At 41.9% G+C, this 18,258-nt stretch overlaps 1 protein-coding gene across 2 annotated transcripts in view; it reads right to left on the bottom strand.

The window, feature by feature from the left end:
• Positions 1-281: 281 nt before the first annotated feature.
• The window catches only part of LOC120420045 (protein sprouty), a 40,833-nt gene continuing 22,856 nt past the window's right edge, over positions 282-18,258 (bottom strand). The window contains exon 2 of one of the 2 annotated variants that reach the window (XM_039582952.2): positions 282-8,452. In XM_039582952.2, coding sequence (XP_039438886.1) covers positions 6,677-8,359 — 1,683 coding nt within the window. In that variant the 5' untranslated portion in view covers positions 8,360-8,452 and the 3' untranslated portion in view covers positions 282-6,676. The remainder of the gene's footprint in view (positions 8,453-18,258) is intronic. The other variant, XM_039582953.2, reaches the window with a different exon arrangement.

The following is an 18,258-nucleotide window of genomic DNA, read 5'->3' as shown; positions in this document are numbered from 1 at the left end:
ACTGGGACTTGACAATAATTAATTTTTATTTTTATTTATTCATTTTAATTATCCAGGTTGACAACTGGGTAGTTGATTCAACCTGCTACAGTACTTGTTCGGTAACTGGGCTGAGAACGTAGTCCAGTTAGGGCACATGCTGATTCCCGTTTATAATCAATACTCACCAATACATTATTTCTCATCAATCAAGGTAGACAACAACGACGTTAAGACAAAGCAGAGTAGTATACACCAAAAATGAGGGAATTTCGGAAAAGTGCGCACAGAAAAGTCAGGTGTTTTAAATTGGTCGTATTGTTATTATTTTTAACATTAGATAATAATTATAATTTTCCAAAGAAGAAATAATATAAGTATGTACAGAAATTTACACAGATTTACTCATACTTCCCTTCAGTAGTTTTGTTGTTTTTATTTTATTTTCCTCTGTTAGTTTTCCTTTCCATTTTCAACGGCCCTGCACTCACACATACTCTACCGAAAAACATAATAAATTTAATCTTCATTCTTGTTTTCTCTTATATTCAAAGGTGTTTTTTTTTCTTCTGTTGTTGTTGCCCATATCTTTGTTTTCTGTAGTAACATTTACTCTCCGTTTTTCAATGCGCCGGATTTGGCCTAATAACATTTTTAGAGGGGGGTGGTTTTGAGTGTTTGGTTTTTTGGTTGGTTAACTGATTACATTGACATTGTTGTTTTTTTTTGCGGGTATATTCTGTATGCATGTGTGGGTTTGTTTTTTTAACAGAAGAATGAAAATAGTGCTCAAAACCGAGGAGTATGGGAGTATTGCATTTTTGTTTAATTATTATTATTTCTCCATTGTTTAATGTTCAACAGTTATACAGCTTTTGTTTTGATTTGACTGACGAGACGTGTATTAGAGGCTTTTGTGTTAGGAATTCGAATATATTTGACATCGTCCATGTTTGTTTGTTTGTTTTATTTCAACCATTTATTAAAAAAATAACAGCTTAGGTACAGTTGACAATGTAATGATTCCATTTTTATTATATATCATATAGCGCATGTTTTGTTTCTCTTTAATTAGTTTTTTTCTTTAACTTTTATTTCATATGTTGTATTAATGCTGATAAGATTCTATATGTGCTTTCTTTTGCTGTCGGACATCGAGATTTTGGACATTTTTTTTTGTTTGTTTTGCGTGTTGCTGTAAAGATTAGCTTCATTTTGCCTAACGGTGTAATTTAGAATTTTATTTTCTCTCTAGATTTCTCTTCGTAAATTTAGTCAAAACAACGTTTCTTCCTCGAAAATCAAACCGAAAGAGTTGCAGATTTAACCTGCCGTGGGGGAGGGTAAACACACTAGTTTTATTTTATTTTCCACTTCGCATCAATTAAGTTGGTTTCTTCCTGTGCTGGGTTTTGTGTTATTTTTTGTTTTTTTTTCTTCAAGTTACTTGCTTTTTTGTTTGAATATTATATACTTCGGTTTTCATCACCTTAAAAGAACGCTTCATTCATCTCTTTCAGTTTTATTTTATTTTCCTGCTACTTTATAATGCACGACTAGATAATACTGGAAATTAAATCCTACACGAAATCATTTCAGTTTTACTTCCTTTTTTGCTTCAGCTTACTTTCTCGTAACTTCGTCTATACGGTTTTGTTTTTGTTCCTAAATAAAGAAAAAAAATACAATCTTGCGCAACGTTCTTTTTGAGAAAAAAAAAACAAGGAAAAGAAGAGAAAAAATGCGAGGATAATCTTAACTTTTCTTAATCCACATGGACGAGCGTACAAAACGTCATAAGTTTCGGTTTTTTTTTTTTTCATTTATGTTTCCTTTAGTTTTTAGTTTTCTCTCTAGCAAATATATTTCATTAAGGCAATTAATCGGATGTTTCCCTATTCTGTCTTAGTTTTTTCTTCTTCATTAAACTTTTAGTAACTTTTGATGATATACAAAATATATAGATTTTATCCAATTGTCCAAAAGATATTTCGCTACTTAAAAATTCTGGTGTATCAATTTCTTTTAAGGATTTCATCTTGTTTTTAGGTACTGCATTTTCGCTTTTACTAGTGTTTAGGTTGTTTATTTTTGCTCGTTGCAGCGATTCCGCGGGTTCGGTTGGGAACGTTCGGGGTGGCAGAGTCGAATCTCGGTGAGAATTTCTCGTTCTCGTTTTTCCCCGTCCATCGCACGACTCACGATGACACAAGCGCTTTTTTTCTCAAATTTAAATTTAGCACGAAAAATTACAACATCCGCTTTATTTTCATCAAACTTAAATAGAAGTTTATGAATGAATTTTATTTATAAAAAAAGACGAGCGGAATAACGAAAAAAAAAACATCTCGACACACACACGCATACATCAGCAGCACACCAGAGTGGTCCATTTCGGATCGGTTGGTGGATGCTGTGAGCAGTGAGCGGATGCGGGCATGAACGAACGAAATTCTCATTCGGCGGTTTTGAAAAACAGCGCGACTTGAGATGCACCCTTGGCGATCAAGGTTCGTTTGTTTCATTGCGCAGTTTTTTTTTTGACGAAATTGGCTAAATTTATGAGAATTAGCAAGTTTTGCTGAACTTCAGCACACTAAGCCAACATTGTTAATTTGATTTAAATTGACGAAATTTCAAATCAACAACACAAAATAAAGCAAAATTTCAGCTAAACTCAACAATAAATGTTCATTTTGCTAAATTTCTGTAAAACTCAGCAAAAACTTCTTGCATTCATGCAACTTCACTACACCAAGGGTTACGCCGGCAAGTACGACGCAAAACGTTCCGGCGGCTGCGCAACCATCGATATTGGTTGGCACCTGTGCGCATGGCCAAATAGTCTCACGCTCCCGACGAGTTTTGGCCGCCGTCGCCACCGCGCGTTCACCCACGAGTGAAATTTGATGAATGAAAATGGCAGTCGTTTCCTGTTTTCAAAAACCCCTCCTGGTGCTGCTGCTGGCTGTGCGTTTCGAAGGAGGAAATCTCCAACGATAAATGTTCTACTTGAGTTGAGATTTCCTTCGGGTCGTCGTTCTCCAGCCAGTGTGTGCGCGCGCGTACATCTCTGACAGTTCTAGAAACTAGAAGATTGCGCGCGCGGGACAGGCCCCGAATTACGTCACGGCCTTGGCTCAGGATGCCGTCCCGACGAACCAACGAAGGTATCAAATTCCAATAAAGAGAAGAGGAAAACACAATTTCCCTTTCAAAAACCCTCGGAGAACGTAGGTTTCGGTGTGTGTGTGGGGAGGAACATAATCCAACATATCCCGGTTTCGGGGCTGGCATTGTTCGGGGAATGCAGCAGCTGAACAGATGGTCGCTTCTTCTTCCCTTCCCAACAGCAGGGCACACACAGAAGAAGAAACAAGGCTTGAAAGGTCGATCCGAGGAGTACCAAAAAGGATCAACGCAAGTTACACCATCAGGAGGATCTTTGTTGAGCTTCCTGGAAGCGACGGCAACAGCTTGTGGCGGTCCCGGAGTGATTCCACCTTCAGCACAGGTTTTTGGTGTAATTTTTGATTCATCTATCTCAACGCTAAAAGGCGAATTCTAAGCAGACGCCTTTGCCACGAAAAGTTAAATCTTCAACGTCAATATCAATATCTACGTCAACGGCATAATCTTGAAACATGGTACTCGAATGTCAAAATTAGTCTATGGTTTAGGCCTTTAAAAACTTTAAGGCGCCTTTGTTAAATAGGCGAAGTTCAGAATCCAACCTACCTAGTATCCCGCATTCAAACCAAAACTTTTAACGAATTTTGGAATCAGTGTTAGAGTTGAAACACTGAAGGCGCCTTGATAATCTTTAAGCGCCAACTAAAATTGTTCGCCTTTGAAAAAAGCGCCTTCTGCGACAATATCCACCCTCAAACCCAATCAAAACGATTCAATCATCCAGAATAGCAGCGCATCTAGCCTATTTTCCGCCCTCGTCAGCGCAATTGCCCGTAGAAGAAGCTTGAATTACAACTGCTCCCGCCTCAAACGGTTGACGTGCAGGGCCGCGCAGGGCGCCTTACAACGACGACGACCAATCGAACTCGCCCCTATCTGTGTTATTTGTGTTCCCGGGTGCTGTCCATATAGGTTATCACTTTCGAAAATAAATAAAATTCGCAGACGACCGCGCGCGTAGACACTCTCGCGCACTATTCGCGCCTTAGCAAAACAAGAGATGAAGAAGAAGGCGCAAAAACCTCGTGTGGATCGATCCGGCGGATCCAGTTTCGCAAGGGCAGCATAAATCGCGCGGGGCCACATGCTGGAAGTGGCGGTGGCCACATCACAATCGATTCAATTATGGTCGTCGCCTTCGCCCGACTTTGCTGGTGAATGCACCACTTTAATCAGCGCTTTTATCAATTTAAATAACAATGAACTGATTTTTTTTTCGCTTCTTCTTCTTCTTCGGGCTATATTTACTTGTGAGTTGTGGGGCGGCTGCTAAAAGTACATTCACACTCGGGGTGGCGGCTGATTGGAAACGTGATGATTTCTGCACATATTTTGCATGCCGTGAGCAGAATTGATATGTGCGTGACGAGAAGTTGATTCGGCAGCCCCCCCCGAACTTGGAACCCTGCCCCTCTCGCGGAGTGCGCTGCAACGATTGCGGCCAAAGTTGGGCGTTTCCTGATCGATGGAAGGCGCCTTGGTTGGTTGAAGTTCTATGTAATTTTGTCGAAGACTGCAACTTGATTTGACAAAGTAAGGAACACTTTTTTCCGGGGTCAAACGAGCCTTTCACTATGTTTTCAGTTTGGCTTGATTTAGATCGTATGTTACTAAAAATGCGATACTCAAATTGCCAATTGACCACGAGAAATGAGTGCCCCTCAAAAGAACCGCTTCTAACATTGTGCTGTGACGTCGAATCGAGTTGCCATCTTCCCAAAGTTATTCTGTCAAAGTTTCACCGACCGCAAGCTACCTTCCAGCAATTTTGGAAAATCCCAACATTTGATCCAGTCTCTCAGTTTTAGATTTCCACGTTTTGCTCCATGCTTTTCTCGAGAAAATAAAGCAATCCATACAGCTCGTACCGGATAATGCTGATTTGTTTTCTTTCTTGCGTTTTCTTTTCCTTTCCTTCCTGCGCGCGCGATAAATATTTACACAAAGCACACATACGCTTGCTCGCTCGCTCGCTCACATTCACATTCGTGCATCTTTTCACTCACTCGCCGAGACACGTGGAGCCCACAGTTGAATGTGCTCCCCGTCGAACAAAAAAAAATATATATTACACATTTTTCAGTGGTTTCTTCGTGTGTGTGTGTATTTTTTAAATATAAATATGCTTATGATTTTTCCCTTCATTTTTCAGCTTCTCCTACTTCCTGTGTGTTTGTGTGGTTTATATACATCTCGCGTACAATTGCATACACATATTTTTTGTTGTTTTGTTAAGAAAAATAGTTTCTCCCTTTTCTCGGTTTGCCTGATGTAGGGGGGTTGTCTACATTAAATTAGTCATTTGGATAAATATGTATAGATATTTACAGGGTTTTTCCTCGGTCATACCACCTCGATTTCTTCATTTGTTTGTCCTAATTGTTTCACCTTAATCACCTACCTACTCTCGCGACCCTCGACCCCAACAGAATGTCTCGTTTTGCCCCATTTGCTTCGCGGATCGATATTTTTAAAATATCGAGCACAAACAGTCGTTCCACCTGCCCAACACCTCCTCCCTCGCGGGCGCACAGGCAAATAAATTACTCTCGTTCGTTCGCGCGCAACTCTTGAAAAAAAAAAAAAAAACATCCTAACTAAGTTTGTCCCTAACACTTTTCTTTCGACTACGCGCGCGCTCAAATCGTTTTACACTCGCTCTCTCTCTCTCTCGTTAAAATATACTCGAATCTCTCTGGAAAATTGAGAGATTCCCCGCACCTCCTCCCCACCCACCCCACTTAGCGTTAGAACAGTTAGAATAAATTAGCGTTTCCGGTTTTCTCCGTCTTGGCGGCGCAATCTGCTCGAAATGGTTCACGCACTTGCAGAACCTTGCTCTCCGTCAGAATCGCGGTTCTGTACTTTTCGCGTGCGATTCGTTCTCGCGTTTCGCGATAAGACAGAGACTTCTGCAAGTGCGTGAAGCCTAATGTTGTGTTCGTTTGACAACCTGAAGGGGTAGATCCGCACTAGGTTTGACAGCTGTCAAGCGTCTCCCCTGACGATGATCCCCCCTTCAAATCGCCCAAACAAACACAACATAACCTAACAGTGTGCGTGCGTGTGCACGTGTGTGTGTGTGTGGTAGATTGATAGAAATAGCAATAGAATAGTCGACTTGTCGCGATATTGGTTAATCCTCCGTTTCCTCCCTCTTTTCCTCTTTTTGCGTTTGTTTTCATACGAAAAAATAATTATTATTTATATCAAAAAAACATAACTCAATAATAGTCTGCAGTCTTTGGTTAAATTATAATTAAAACAGTTCTCCCCTCCCCGTTCCAATTCGATCTCGCCGATCTCATTTCTATCGAATCCCACGTGTGTGTGTGTTTGTGTTACCCGCGCCGAGTTTATGATTATTGTTGTTGTTGTTAGACCCTACGACACGCACACGACGCACTCCTCCTCCTTCGCTCCTATTGTTTACCGTTGCACGATGACGTCTGCCAGCGGGCGGCTATTTTTTGTTGGGTCCGCCCGCTTACAGATACAGCATATATCAGTACTCTGGGCTGGAGTCGAGCAGCCGCTTCTCGGGCGTAAGATCGCTATGATGGTGGTGGTGGTGGTGGTGACTGCTGTGGTGGTGGTGTTTCGCCTTGATGCCAAAGACGGGGCTGGTGCCGGTGACGGCGGAGAACTTGGCGTGGTCCGGTCCGGTCGTGCCGTTGGCACTTTGGCCGGGGCCTCCGCCGCCGAGGATGCTTCCGGCGAGACTGCCGGCTCCGTTCTGCAGCTGGCAGCGGCAACCGTGTCGGGAATGTTTAGCGTAGCATTTCGCACAGACGGCCACACAGCCCCGCATGGGCCAGTAGCACCAGAGGCAGGGCAGACCGAGGGACAGCGCGCCCAGCAGGCCCCACCGCGTCGTTCGCTTGTGCGGCAGACACGAGCAGGGATCTTCGGCGCAGGATATCGTGTCGCTTTCGCGCTCCATCTCGTGGTCCTTCGAGCAGTGGTAGTACAGGGCCTTGACGACGCACAGACAGGACGCGTAGTCGATGATGGTCTCCGCGCTGCACAGACAGCTGTTGTCGCAGAGCCACCGCGAGGGCAGCTGCCGCGGCCGCTGGCACTCCTCGCAGCGACACTTTTTACAGTGCGGACAGGTGATGGAGTTAAGTAGATCACCGTTCGTCGACGGGTGCAGCTCGATGCAGTCCAGCTCGTGCAGGCCTGTCGCCGTCGCCGCCGCATCTTTGCTAAAGGTATGGTTCGATACTGGTTGTTTGGTAATTGGCAATGTTGCTGACTGTATCGTGGGTGAGCCACCCGCGGACAACGGCGTCGCAGCCGCCACCGCCGCCGCCCCCACCGTCCTGTGCTGCTGTCCCAGCGGTAATTGATTTGGCCTAGTGTTGATCGTATTATTGTTAAAGTTCCTACCGCTGCCGTGCAGCGTCGTCGGCATCGCCGTCGATCCGATTGGCTTGCCCGTTGTACTACTACTGTTACTGCTAGGTGAATGCGGCGATACTGATGATAGCTGTCGACTCGTTGGATCTTCACCGTGTGGCGCTGCCACCGCCGACCCGGGGGTCGCCGCGGATCGCGGCACCCGGTTCGATGACGGTGGCGATAGCCGGCTGTTGCTGAACGGCGTGTCGACATACTCGTTCGTAAGCCTTTCGTTCTCGGGTCGCGGCGCAGCCAGCGTGACCGGGGATGTGGCGGCGGGCGGCAGGCTCGTCTCCAAGCTCGGAGGACCCAAAATGTTGCTGTTACTACTGCTCACCGCGACGGAGAGCGACGGTAGCGCTGCCGGTGGACGTCGTCGCGAGAAGGTACTTGCTGGCTGTACTAGACTATGACTACTGCTATTGTTATGACTACTAGGAAGAAGGTGCTGCTGGTGGTGGTGGTGTTGGCTTCGGGTGTGCAGCGGCGTCAGCGGCACAATCTGCGGGGGCAACGGCGGTGGAATTGATGAACTGATATTGCTGCTGCTTCGGGGCGCAGCCGGCGTCGTCGTTGTCGTCGTACTACTACTGGAAGAGCTTAGATTCCTAGGTTTTGGTGACAGTTGCGGCGGTACGTTGCTGAGACTTCGGTTCGCGGTCGAGGTCGTATCGGCGGCGGAGCTCATTATGGCCGGCTCGGGAGCCCGGGGACGATGAACACGGGGCAGAGACTTGGGGGGCCGAGGAGGCGCCAAAGGATCGCCGCCATTTCTGCGATCCATGTAGCTCTCTCGATGCGGCTAGCGTCTTCGCTGCGTCTGCGTCTGCTTCAGCCGGGGTCCACCAAGATCCGTCATCGTTGTTTTAATCGCCTTCTGTGGAGGAGATTGAGAAAAAGGAGATCGTTAGATGTTTTATCAAAAAATAAGGTAACGTTTGCTAAATTCATCAAGAATTTAAAAATTAAGAGTAGAGTAGATTGAAAGAAAAAAAATATCGTCTTTGTTCAATGACGTGACTTCAGGCTAGACATCAGAACATGAGATCTACAATTGACAGCTTTACAAATGCGTTGCAGGATTACGATACGAAATTCTAAAAAGACACTATCCGAAAAAGTCAAAAAAAAAATCTTAAAATATGAACATAAACATCAACCAGATCAATGAAGACCTATATCGATGTATTCTTAGCTGAAAATAAGTTATGTAGCTTCTTTGATTAACGCGGATTACTTGTTTGCATTTTAGTAAGCTTAGCTTGTACATATTTTATTTAATGTTTTTGTTACTCGGTTTTCCAAGTTGTTAGGTGCAAAAACTAACTAAAGTTTCAAGCCAGTTTTTTTATAAATTATGACGCAAAAACCATCACAAAATGCACACTGAAGCTGCTCTTATACTGGATGTCGTTATCAAATAAAATTACTATTACTATCATTAGTAGATACTCCACTTAAGAATGCATCGGTCATTGTTGAACTGGTTGATCTTCAAATTTACATTTCAAGGAACTCTAGCAACACCAGTGTCATATTTCTTCACATAAAAAGACATTCTCAGGACTAAGTAAAGAATTCAAAAATGTTTGTAAACTCCACGATCGTCCTATATCCCGGTTCCTGTGGCTGACAATGGAGGCAACACTCCAAGAAACACGCAAACTGACCTGTCCCCACGCGTTCAATAACGACACCAACCGAAACCCACGGCAGCCGGTGACGAACTGAGGAGGAAGAGCGTAAAGAGACGAGAAGTAGGAGGAAGCAGAGATGAGGTAATCCCGAAGGCGCAAAAAATAAAGAACGACGGCAGAACTTAATTTCATGTTCGAGGAGCACAAAACTTTGTTTACATACAGCGCCGAAGACCCCGGCCGAGAGCGATTGGAATGAATCGGCAATCGTCGTCGTCGTCGTCGTCGGAGAGTGTCAATGGAAGAAGCAGAATGGACGGACGGACGGGATGAAGGAGGAGAAACCCAGAAATTCTACGAATGTTTAGAATTTTTCTCCCTGCCTCGAGGTTGAGGCTGCTAATTCTTCGCCGTTGTCTCGCGTGTTTTTTTTCGGGGCTGCTTCTTCGTACGATCACAACAACAACCGGGACCTGATAGCTACAGCCAGCGCGCGCAGAGAACGAACGAACGAACGAGACAGAGAATGGAATGCTGACCGGTCCACACGGTATAGACTACGGCGGCGACGACGACGATCAAGTCGACAGAACGCGCGACTTGCTTGATTACACTGGCGTCAGGGACATTATTGACGGCCCGCACCCCGCGCGTACCCCCGGACGATCATTCAGAGCGTACAGGTTTTGAGTTTGTCGATGCGATTTCAGCGCTGACACACACAACTGGTTTCTGGTTGAGCTTTCAGCGGGATCTCGCGACGACGACGACGTTCACGCTCGTACGGGGTTCAGGAATGCTGGTGGCGACGACGGTGACAGATTCGCCAAGTCACGGCAGACGGACGCACTTTGTATGGATAGGTCTGGTGGTGTAGCTACTTGGGAAGAGGAGCGCTGGAGATGATCTACTTTCGCGCACCAGCCAATGTGACACACATTCGATGAGGAGTCGATGTGATTCGCGATGAACATCGGTTCCGGAACTGAAGGAATCTTGGCGACTCTTTGTAGTTGTTCAATATTAAGAACACGAGAACTTTTGAATTGAGAAGAAAGCGAACCCAATTTTGTGGTAAAATGGCAGAGATCAACGCCATAAAAAGCATGAGGTGTTCGTAGATCGGATTTTCACGGCAACGACCTTGGTCATCATCATAATTCTTATCAATATCGACAGTCTACTGTGAATGTCTTAATCAATTGCGTTGCTGAAAATCACATCAATCAATCGTTTTATTTACATCGATTGAGTTCAAGCCTACATTACCACGAACCCTCATACCCAAACTCTGAAGTTCATCAAAGAGTTCATCTTGTGCGCTCCACCCACAACAGTCCCAATCGTTCCAGTTTCGCACCACGACCTGAGCACGTGTGCCAACTTTGCACGTGGGCCGGCCCGTCAAAGACCGGCTTTGCCTACTCTCAATCCCCCCCAGAGAAGCCCGCGATTTGGTGGGCGTTGGTGGAGCTCTGCCACGTGCCTGTGAGCTTTTTTTTGTTCGTTCGGGGACATCGTCGATAGAGATCGTAAGAAAAAAAAAAGTGGGACGATGCAAAGTGACGCGACGTCGTCAACGTCCTACGAGATTTTGTTTTCTTTTCTGAGACTGCATGAGGTTCGGGAGGAGGAGTACGATTGGACACCTAGGAGGTCAAGAAATAAATAAAAAAAAATAATCTCAAAAATTAATCAAAAAATAACACGAAATAACAAACAAAACTTCCGAACGTTAATAAAAATCCCGAAGAATTCCAAATTTGTTTCTTTTAATTAGTCCTTAAATGTATTTAAAAAAATGTTTTCATAATTGGAAGTAAATTTCAGCATTTTTGGTCTGCAAAAAAAAAAAACATTATTTTCTTGTACATTGCAATTTTTTCATGACATAATTTGTGAATACATTGCAATGAAATCATTAATTAATTTTGATAAAACTTTTGTTTGCCTTTTAGCGATGGTTAGTTGACAGTTGAAATATAAGCATTATTTGAACATTAACAGGATTATAAAATACATAAAATTGTGATATTTTTTTATCTGAATAGAAAAAAAGATAATTATGAGATCCAGTTTAAAATCAAGTGGACGAGAAAAGATATTCCAAAAAATCAACATTAACGATGCACATCAACCAGAGTCAGAGTTACAGATATTTTAGTATTTTCGAAACTACGGGAACTATCGATATAAATTTTTATTCATCCCCTAAAGTACACTGTCTCCTAAGCGATTACAAAAAAATCCTATTTTTACAATCAGATTGTTGCAGGATTGGGTCCGAGTTTTTTTTTGCAATTTTGGAATGAGAAGACAACAACTTCCTTGGGTGCTGTGCACCCTTAAGAAGCTCCGAAGATGGAGCATTAGGAAATTTCAAAAATAGAAGAGTTTAAGAATCTCCAAAACTTGATAAAAATTAAGAAATAAAAAAAAGAAAAAACTAATAACCTAAAAAATTTGAGAAATTTAAGAAATTTAAGAAATTTAAGAAATTTAAGAAATTTAAGAAATTTAAGAAATTTAAGAAATTTAAGAAATTTAAGAAATTTAAGAAATTTAAGAAATTTAAGAAATTTAAGAAATTTAAGATATTTAAGAAATTTAAGAAATTTAAGAAATTTAAGAAATTTAAGAAATTTAAGAAATTTAAGAAATTTAAGAAATTTAAGAAATTTAAGAAATTTAAGAAATTTAAGAAATTTAAGAAATTTAAGAAATTTAAGAAATTTAAGAAATTTAAGAAATTTAAGAAATTTAAGAAATTTAAGAAATTTAAGAAATTTAAGAAATTTAAGAAATTTAAGAAATTTAAGAAATTTAAGAAATTTAAGAAATTTAAGAAATTTAAGAAATTTAAGAAATTTAAGAAATTTAAGAAATTTAAGAAATTTAAGAAATTTAAGAAATTTAAGAAATTTAAGAAATTTAAGAAATTTAAGAAATTTAAGAAATTTAAGAAATTTAAGAAATTTAAGAAATTTAAGAAATTTAAGAAATTTAAGAAATTGAGAAATTTAAAAAAAAATTAAGAAATTTAAGAAATTTAAGAAATTTAAGAAATTTAAGAAATTTAAGAAATTTAAGAAATTTAAGAAATTTAAGAAATTTAAGAAATTTAAGAAATTTAAGAAATTTAAGAAATTTAAGAAATTTAAGAAATTTAAGAAATTTAAGAAATTTAAGAAATTTAAGAAATTTAAGAAATTTAAGAAATTTAAGAAATTTAAGAAATTTAAGAAATTTAAGAAATTTAAGAAATTTAAGAAATTTAAAAAAAATTAAAAAATTATAAAATTTAAGAAATTTAAGAAATTTAAGAATTTTAAGAGATTTAAGAAATTTGAGAAATTTAAAAAAATTAAGAAATTTAAGAAATTTAAGAAATTTAAGAAATATAAGGAATTAAAAATAACAAATTCAACTTTTGAATTCAACCTTTCCCCCATAAAAACAGTAAACAATCACAAAAGATTGCGCGTGGGTGGCTGAACCCAAGCGCGCGTGGTTCTTCGGATTTTCTTTCTTCTTCTTCTCTGTATTGTCCCCCTCCTTGTAAGCGTGTCTGCCCATTCTTTGGGAGATTGACGCGCGCTGCTCCCAGAAGGTCACACGTCACCCAGGTGGGTTATGACACTCGACGGAGTGGCACCTGTCGGGCGCGAGATCAACCCCCGGTACGTTCGAGGGGAGGTGTGGGGGAGGGTCATTCTTATTTTTGCCTGGAGCAAGGGGCAAAAAGAAGGACGCGAGGAGAGTTTCAGATTTGGGGGGTGGTGGCTATTTTTATCCACGTGTGTGAATGTGAGTTTTCCTTTCGCTGGTGTGGAAATGAGCGGAAAATTTTTCCTCACCTAGCGTGTGGCGGTGTTTTGTGAAAATGGGGTTGGGGAAAGACCGGCATCCACACCCTCACAACGCCAATTCGATTGACGTAGGCCGGCAAAATGACTTTTCATCGCTGTTTTCCTCGCATCTTAAGGGAGGGGGGCAGCACAGATGAGGTGTGCTCTTTGAAGGTATTTTTAAAAATCGTCTCTATTTATAGATGATTCTTTTAGAACATAAATGTTCGGCTCGTTTTTTTTCCAACGCTGCTGGCGGAATATGCTTTTTACAAGCTGTCGAGGGAATGTGGAGTGGAGAAACGCGCTAGACGAATGGGATTTTAGATTTCTCTAACGATTGAAATGCCCTCATACGTCTCCATCAAAATTTGTTTGAGTCTAACGATTTCAATGGAGACGAATGGTATTTTGAACATTTTTTTTCCAGAAAAACTTGAAGATTGATCGATTTCACTCTTAACGCCTAATTAATGATCCAAATGTTTTTGTTTAGGTAATTGCAAATTTTGTTTATTTCTCCCTCTTTTAAAATTTTCTTCAAAATTAAGTGACAACTTAAAATTAAAGTTAAATAATTATCAAGCATTATTATTACCTTTGATCAGATTAAAATTATGCTACAGCTTTGATGTTCAATAACAGCTTCCTAAATGTAATTTCAATTGACACTGAGTAATTCAAAAATCAGTAGGACATGTACCAGCAAGTTTCAATGAAAAGTTTTGCAACATCATTTGTTTATAGTAGATAAACAAGTAAAAAGTATTAATATTTCTAGCACTTTTTGCCCATAAATGCAAATTTGTCTAGAAACAACTTTTGGATGGTGGAATTCCCATGTTGAAGTTCTATTTATTATCTTAATTAGAAAAGTGGTCTTATAAATCTTATATATATATAAAAAATTTCGACGGTTTTGTTCGAACGCGAATCAGTTCAATACGGAGCGTCGGATCGAGGTGCTCTTTGTTGCGTTGGGTTCGTATAAGCTCAAGGAAGGTTTTTACGCCAATAAGTTGACACTTTGGTCACTCTGGAACCGATTCCGGAAAATCTGCAGATTGTATGGGAAAAGCTGAGTAAAATCAAATTTTGATCACAGGAGGCTGAATTAGCAAACAAGTAAGAAACGTCAGGAAACCAAAAAAGGGCAGGACGAAGTTTGTCAGGTAAGGCTTGTGCTTTAATAACAAATCTGTTACCCCCACTTTTAAAATCACTCAGTTTTCATTAAAATCGAACCTGCTTAGATCTGAGTAAAATTCACCAAAATCCATTCCAAATAAGAAATTCCTGATAAGGTTCGGTTTTGACGTAAACCAAGGAATCAAGATTCAATTAAAAAAAAAGAAAAGAAAAAAGAAAAAAGGTGCAGGTGGTTATGTTACACATGACCAGTATGACAAAGAACTTTGCAAGATGATTGTTGAAATTTTCGATTAGAATGTCCGCTCTAAATTTCCCCATGATTCCCTTATAATTAACGTCCTATCGAACTAACGGGACGGAAATTGCAAGTGGAGCTGAAATAGAAATCGAGGTGAAATCAATTGACTTTCCTTCACCACTCGAAAGTTACCAAGATGCGGGAATGTTTTTGCAAGGCTGTTGCAAACAATCGGCGGCAGTAAAGGAAATTTCGCAGCGGCACAAAAAATAGTGCATCGCAGTAATCTATTTATTACTTCCTGCCTCAGCAATTTATTTTAACTGCTTAACTTCAGATAATGGCCAAATGCAACTTTTTATGTCCAGTATCAAAAACCATAAAGTTTGATACCCATATTGTCCCAATTCTTACGGTCCGGCAAATGTCCCCCCATCGGAACATCCGCGAGGCCTCCGGCCACTCCGGATTGTGGGCACTATTAACGAAATGTCAAATTTCATGTCCAGTATCAAAAACCATAAAGTTTGATACCCATATTGCCCCAACTCTTACGGTCCGGCAAATGTCCCCCCATCGGAACATCCGCGGGGCCTCCGGCCACTCCGGATTGTGACCACTACTGCCGAAATGTCAAATTTTATGTCCAGTATCAAAAACCATAAAGTTTGATACCCATATTGCTTCAACTCTTACGGTCCGGCAAATGTCCCCCCATCGGAACATCCGTGGGGCCTCCGGCCACTCCAGATTGTGGCCACTATTGCCGAAATGTCAAATTTCATGTCCAGTATCAAAAACTATAAAGTTTGATACCCATATTGCCCCAATTCTTACGGTCCGGCAAATATCCACCCATCGGAACATCCGCGGGGCCTTCGGCCACTCCAGATTTTGGCCACTATTGCCGAAATGTCAAATTTTATGTCCAGTATCAAAAACCATAAAGTTTGATACCCATATTGCCTCAATTCTTACGGTCCGGCAATGTCCCCCCATCGGAACATCCGTGGGGCCTCCGGCCACTCCAGATTGTGGCCACTATTGCCGAAATGTCAAATTTCATGTCCAGTATCAAAAACTATAAAGTTTGATACCCATATTGCCCCAATTCTTACGGTCCGGCAAATATCCACCCATCGGAACATCCGCGGGGCCTTCGGCCACTCCAGATTTTGGCCACTATTGCCGAAATGTCAAATTTTATGTCCAGTATCAAAAACCATAAAGTTTGATACCCATATTGCCTCAATTCTTACGGTCCGGCAAATGTCCCCCCATCGGAACATCCGCGGGGCCTCCGGCCACTCCGGATTATGACCACTACTGCCGAAATGTCAAATTTCATGTCCAGTATCAAAAACCATAAAATTTGATACCCATATTGCCCCAATTCTTATGGTCCGGCAAATGTCCCCCCATCGGAACATCCGCGGGGCCTTAGGTCACTCCAGATTGTGGCCACTATTACCGAAATGTCAAATTTCATGTCCAGTATCAAAAACCATAAAGTTTGATACCCATATTGCCCCAATTCTTACGGTCCGGCAAATGTCCCCCCATCGGAACATCCGCGGGGCCTTCGGCCTCTCCAGATTGTGGCCACTATTGCCGAAATGTCAAATTTCACGTCCAGTATCAAAAACCATAAAGTTTGATACCCATATTGCCTCAATTCTTACGGTCCGGCAAATGTCCCCCCATCGGAACATCCGCGGGGCCTTCGGCCACTCCAGATTGTGGCCACTATTGCCGAAATGTCAAATTTCATGTCCAGTATCAAAAAGTATAAAGTTTGATACCCATATTGCCCCAATTCTTACGGTCCGGCAAATATCCACCCATCGGAACATCCGCGGGGCCTTCGGCCACTCCAGATTTTGGCCACTATTGCCGAAATGTCAAATTTCATGTCCAGTATCAAAAACCATAAAATTTGATACCCATATTGCCCCAATTCTTATGGTCCGGCAAATGTCCCCCCATCGGAACATCCGCGGGGCCTTAGGTCACTCCAGATTGTGGCCACTATTACCGAAATGTCAAATTTCATGTCCAGTATCAAAAACCATAAAGTTTGATACCCATATTGCCCCAATTCTTACGGTCCGGCAAATGTCCCCCCATCGGAACATCCGCGGGGCCTTCGGTCTCTCCAGATTGTGGCCACTATTGCCGAAATGTCAAATTTCATGTCCATTATCAAAAACCTTAAAGTTTGATACCCATATTGCCCCAATTCTTACGGTCCGGCAAATATCCACCCATCGGAACATCCGCGGGGCCTCCGGCCACTCCAGAATGTGGCCACTATCAACGAAATGTCAAATTTCATGTCCAGTATTAAAAACCATAAAGTTTGATACCCATATTGCCCCAATTCATACGGTCCGGCAAATGTCCCCCCATCGGAACATCCGCGGGGCCTTCGGCCTCTCCAGATTGTGGCCACTATTGCCGAAATGTCAAATTTCACGTCCAGTATCAAAAACCTTAAAGTTTGATACCCATATTGCCCCAATTCTTACGGTCCGGCAAATATCCACCCATCGGAACATCCGCGGGGCCTCCGGCCACTCCAGAATGTGGCCACTATCAACGAAATGTCAAATTTCATGTCCAGTATTAAAAACCATAAAGTTTGATACCCATATTGCCCCAATTCATACGGTCCGGCAAATGTCCCCCCATCGGAACATCCGCGGGGCCTTCGGCCTCTCCAGATTGTGGCCACTATTGCCGAAATGTCAAATTTCACGTCCAGTATCAAAAACCATAAAGTTTGATACCCATATTGCCCCAATTCTTACGGTCCGGCAAATGTCCCCCCATCGGAACATCCGCGGGGCCTCCGGCCACTCCAGAATGTGGCCACTATCAACGAAATGTCAAATTTCATGTCCAGTATTAAAAACCATAAAGTTTGATACCCATATTGCCCCAACTCTTACGGTCCGGCAAATGTCCCCCCATCGGAACATCCGCGGGGCCTCCGGCCACTCCAGTTCAGGTGGTGGCCAGTTCCAATGATCGACTCCCGCGACTGGCATGTCTTAGCTGGTCCTTGCCTCCAAGCCATCTGCTCCCGGACCTCCAGGCCGTCTGCTACTGGGCCACCAGGCCATTTGCTTCTGATGTGTTCTCGTCGACGTCCAGCAATAGAATGAATTTTCGGGACCGACCGAGCCGAGTTTTGTTGGCTCGTCGACGATCCGAAAATTATGAGGTGGAGTGGGGGTGATTTTAGATACATCAATCTCACGTCTCTCGATTGACTGATTGGGAAACGTTCGCTTATCCAACCAGCATGCACCAAAAAGAGGGGAAATTTGCCGAGAGGGGAATTCGTCACGTAACGTTTTCGCTTCGCGAAAATTTTGGATTGACACCACGTATAGAAACCTTAGGACAAAGTTCTTTGTCAAAAGAAGTCCTATTTGCATATAGGCAACCCATGACTCGTAGGTTGTTTTGAAAATGTACTCTAGAGATTAAAAATGAGGATGCAAAAATTCTTAATAATATTAATCTCAAATTTTTGTCATGTGTCTTGTTTTTTTATTTCTTCTTTAGAAATGTTTTCTGCAATAAATTGTAAAAAATAAGAATGTTTATTTATTATATTTTATATGTATATGCTACTGTCACTAGAGCGAATTGGGACTAACTACAGTCTGAAAAGGGACGACACAGTTGAAAACTTTAGTTTTGGAAATTGTCTTTCTCTGGTTAGTTAGGTTGCGACACTTATTTGTTTTTTTTTCTGAAACAAATCAAATTTTCATTGCGTTTCCTTAAAGAGCAGTTA

The sequence above is a fragment of the Culex pipiens genome, chromosome 3, assembly GCF_016801865.2.
Source record: "Culex pipiens pallens isolate TS chromosome 3, TS_CPP_V2, whole genome shotgun sequence".
NCBI lineage: Eukaryota > Metazoa > Arthropoda > Insecta > Diptera > Culicidae > Culex > Culex pipiens.
This window is presented reverse-complemented; position numbering and strand designations above follow the sequence as displayed.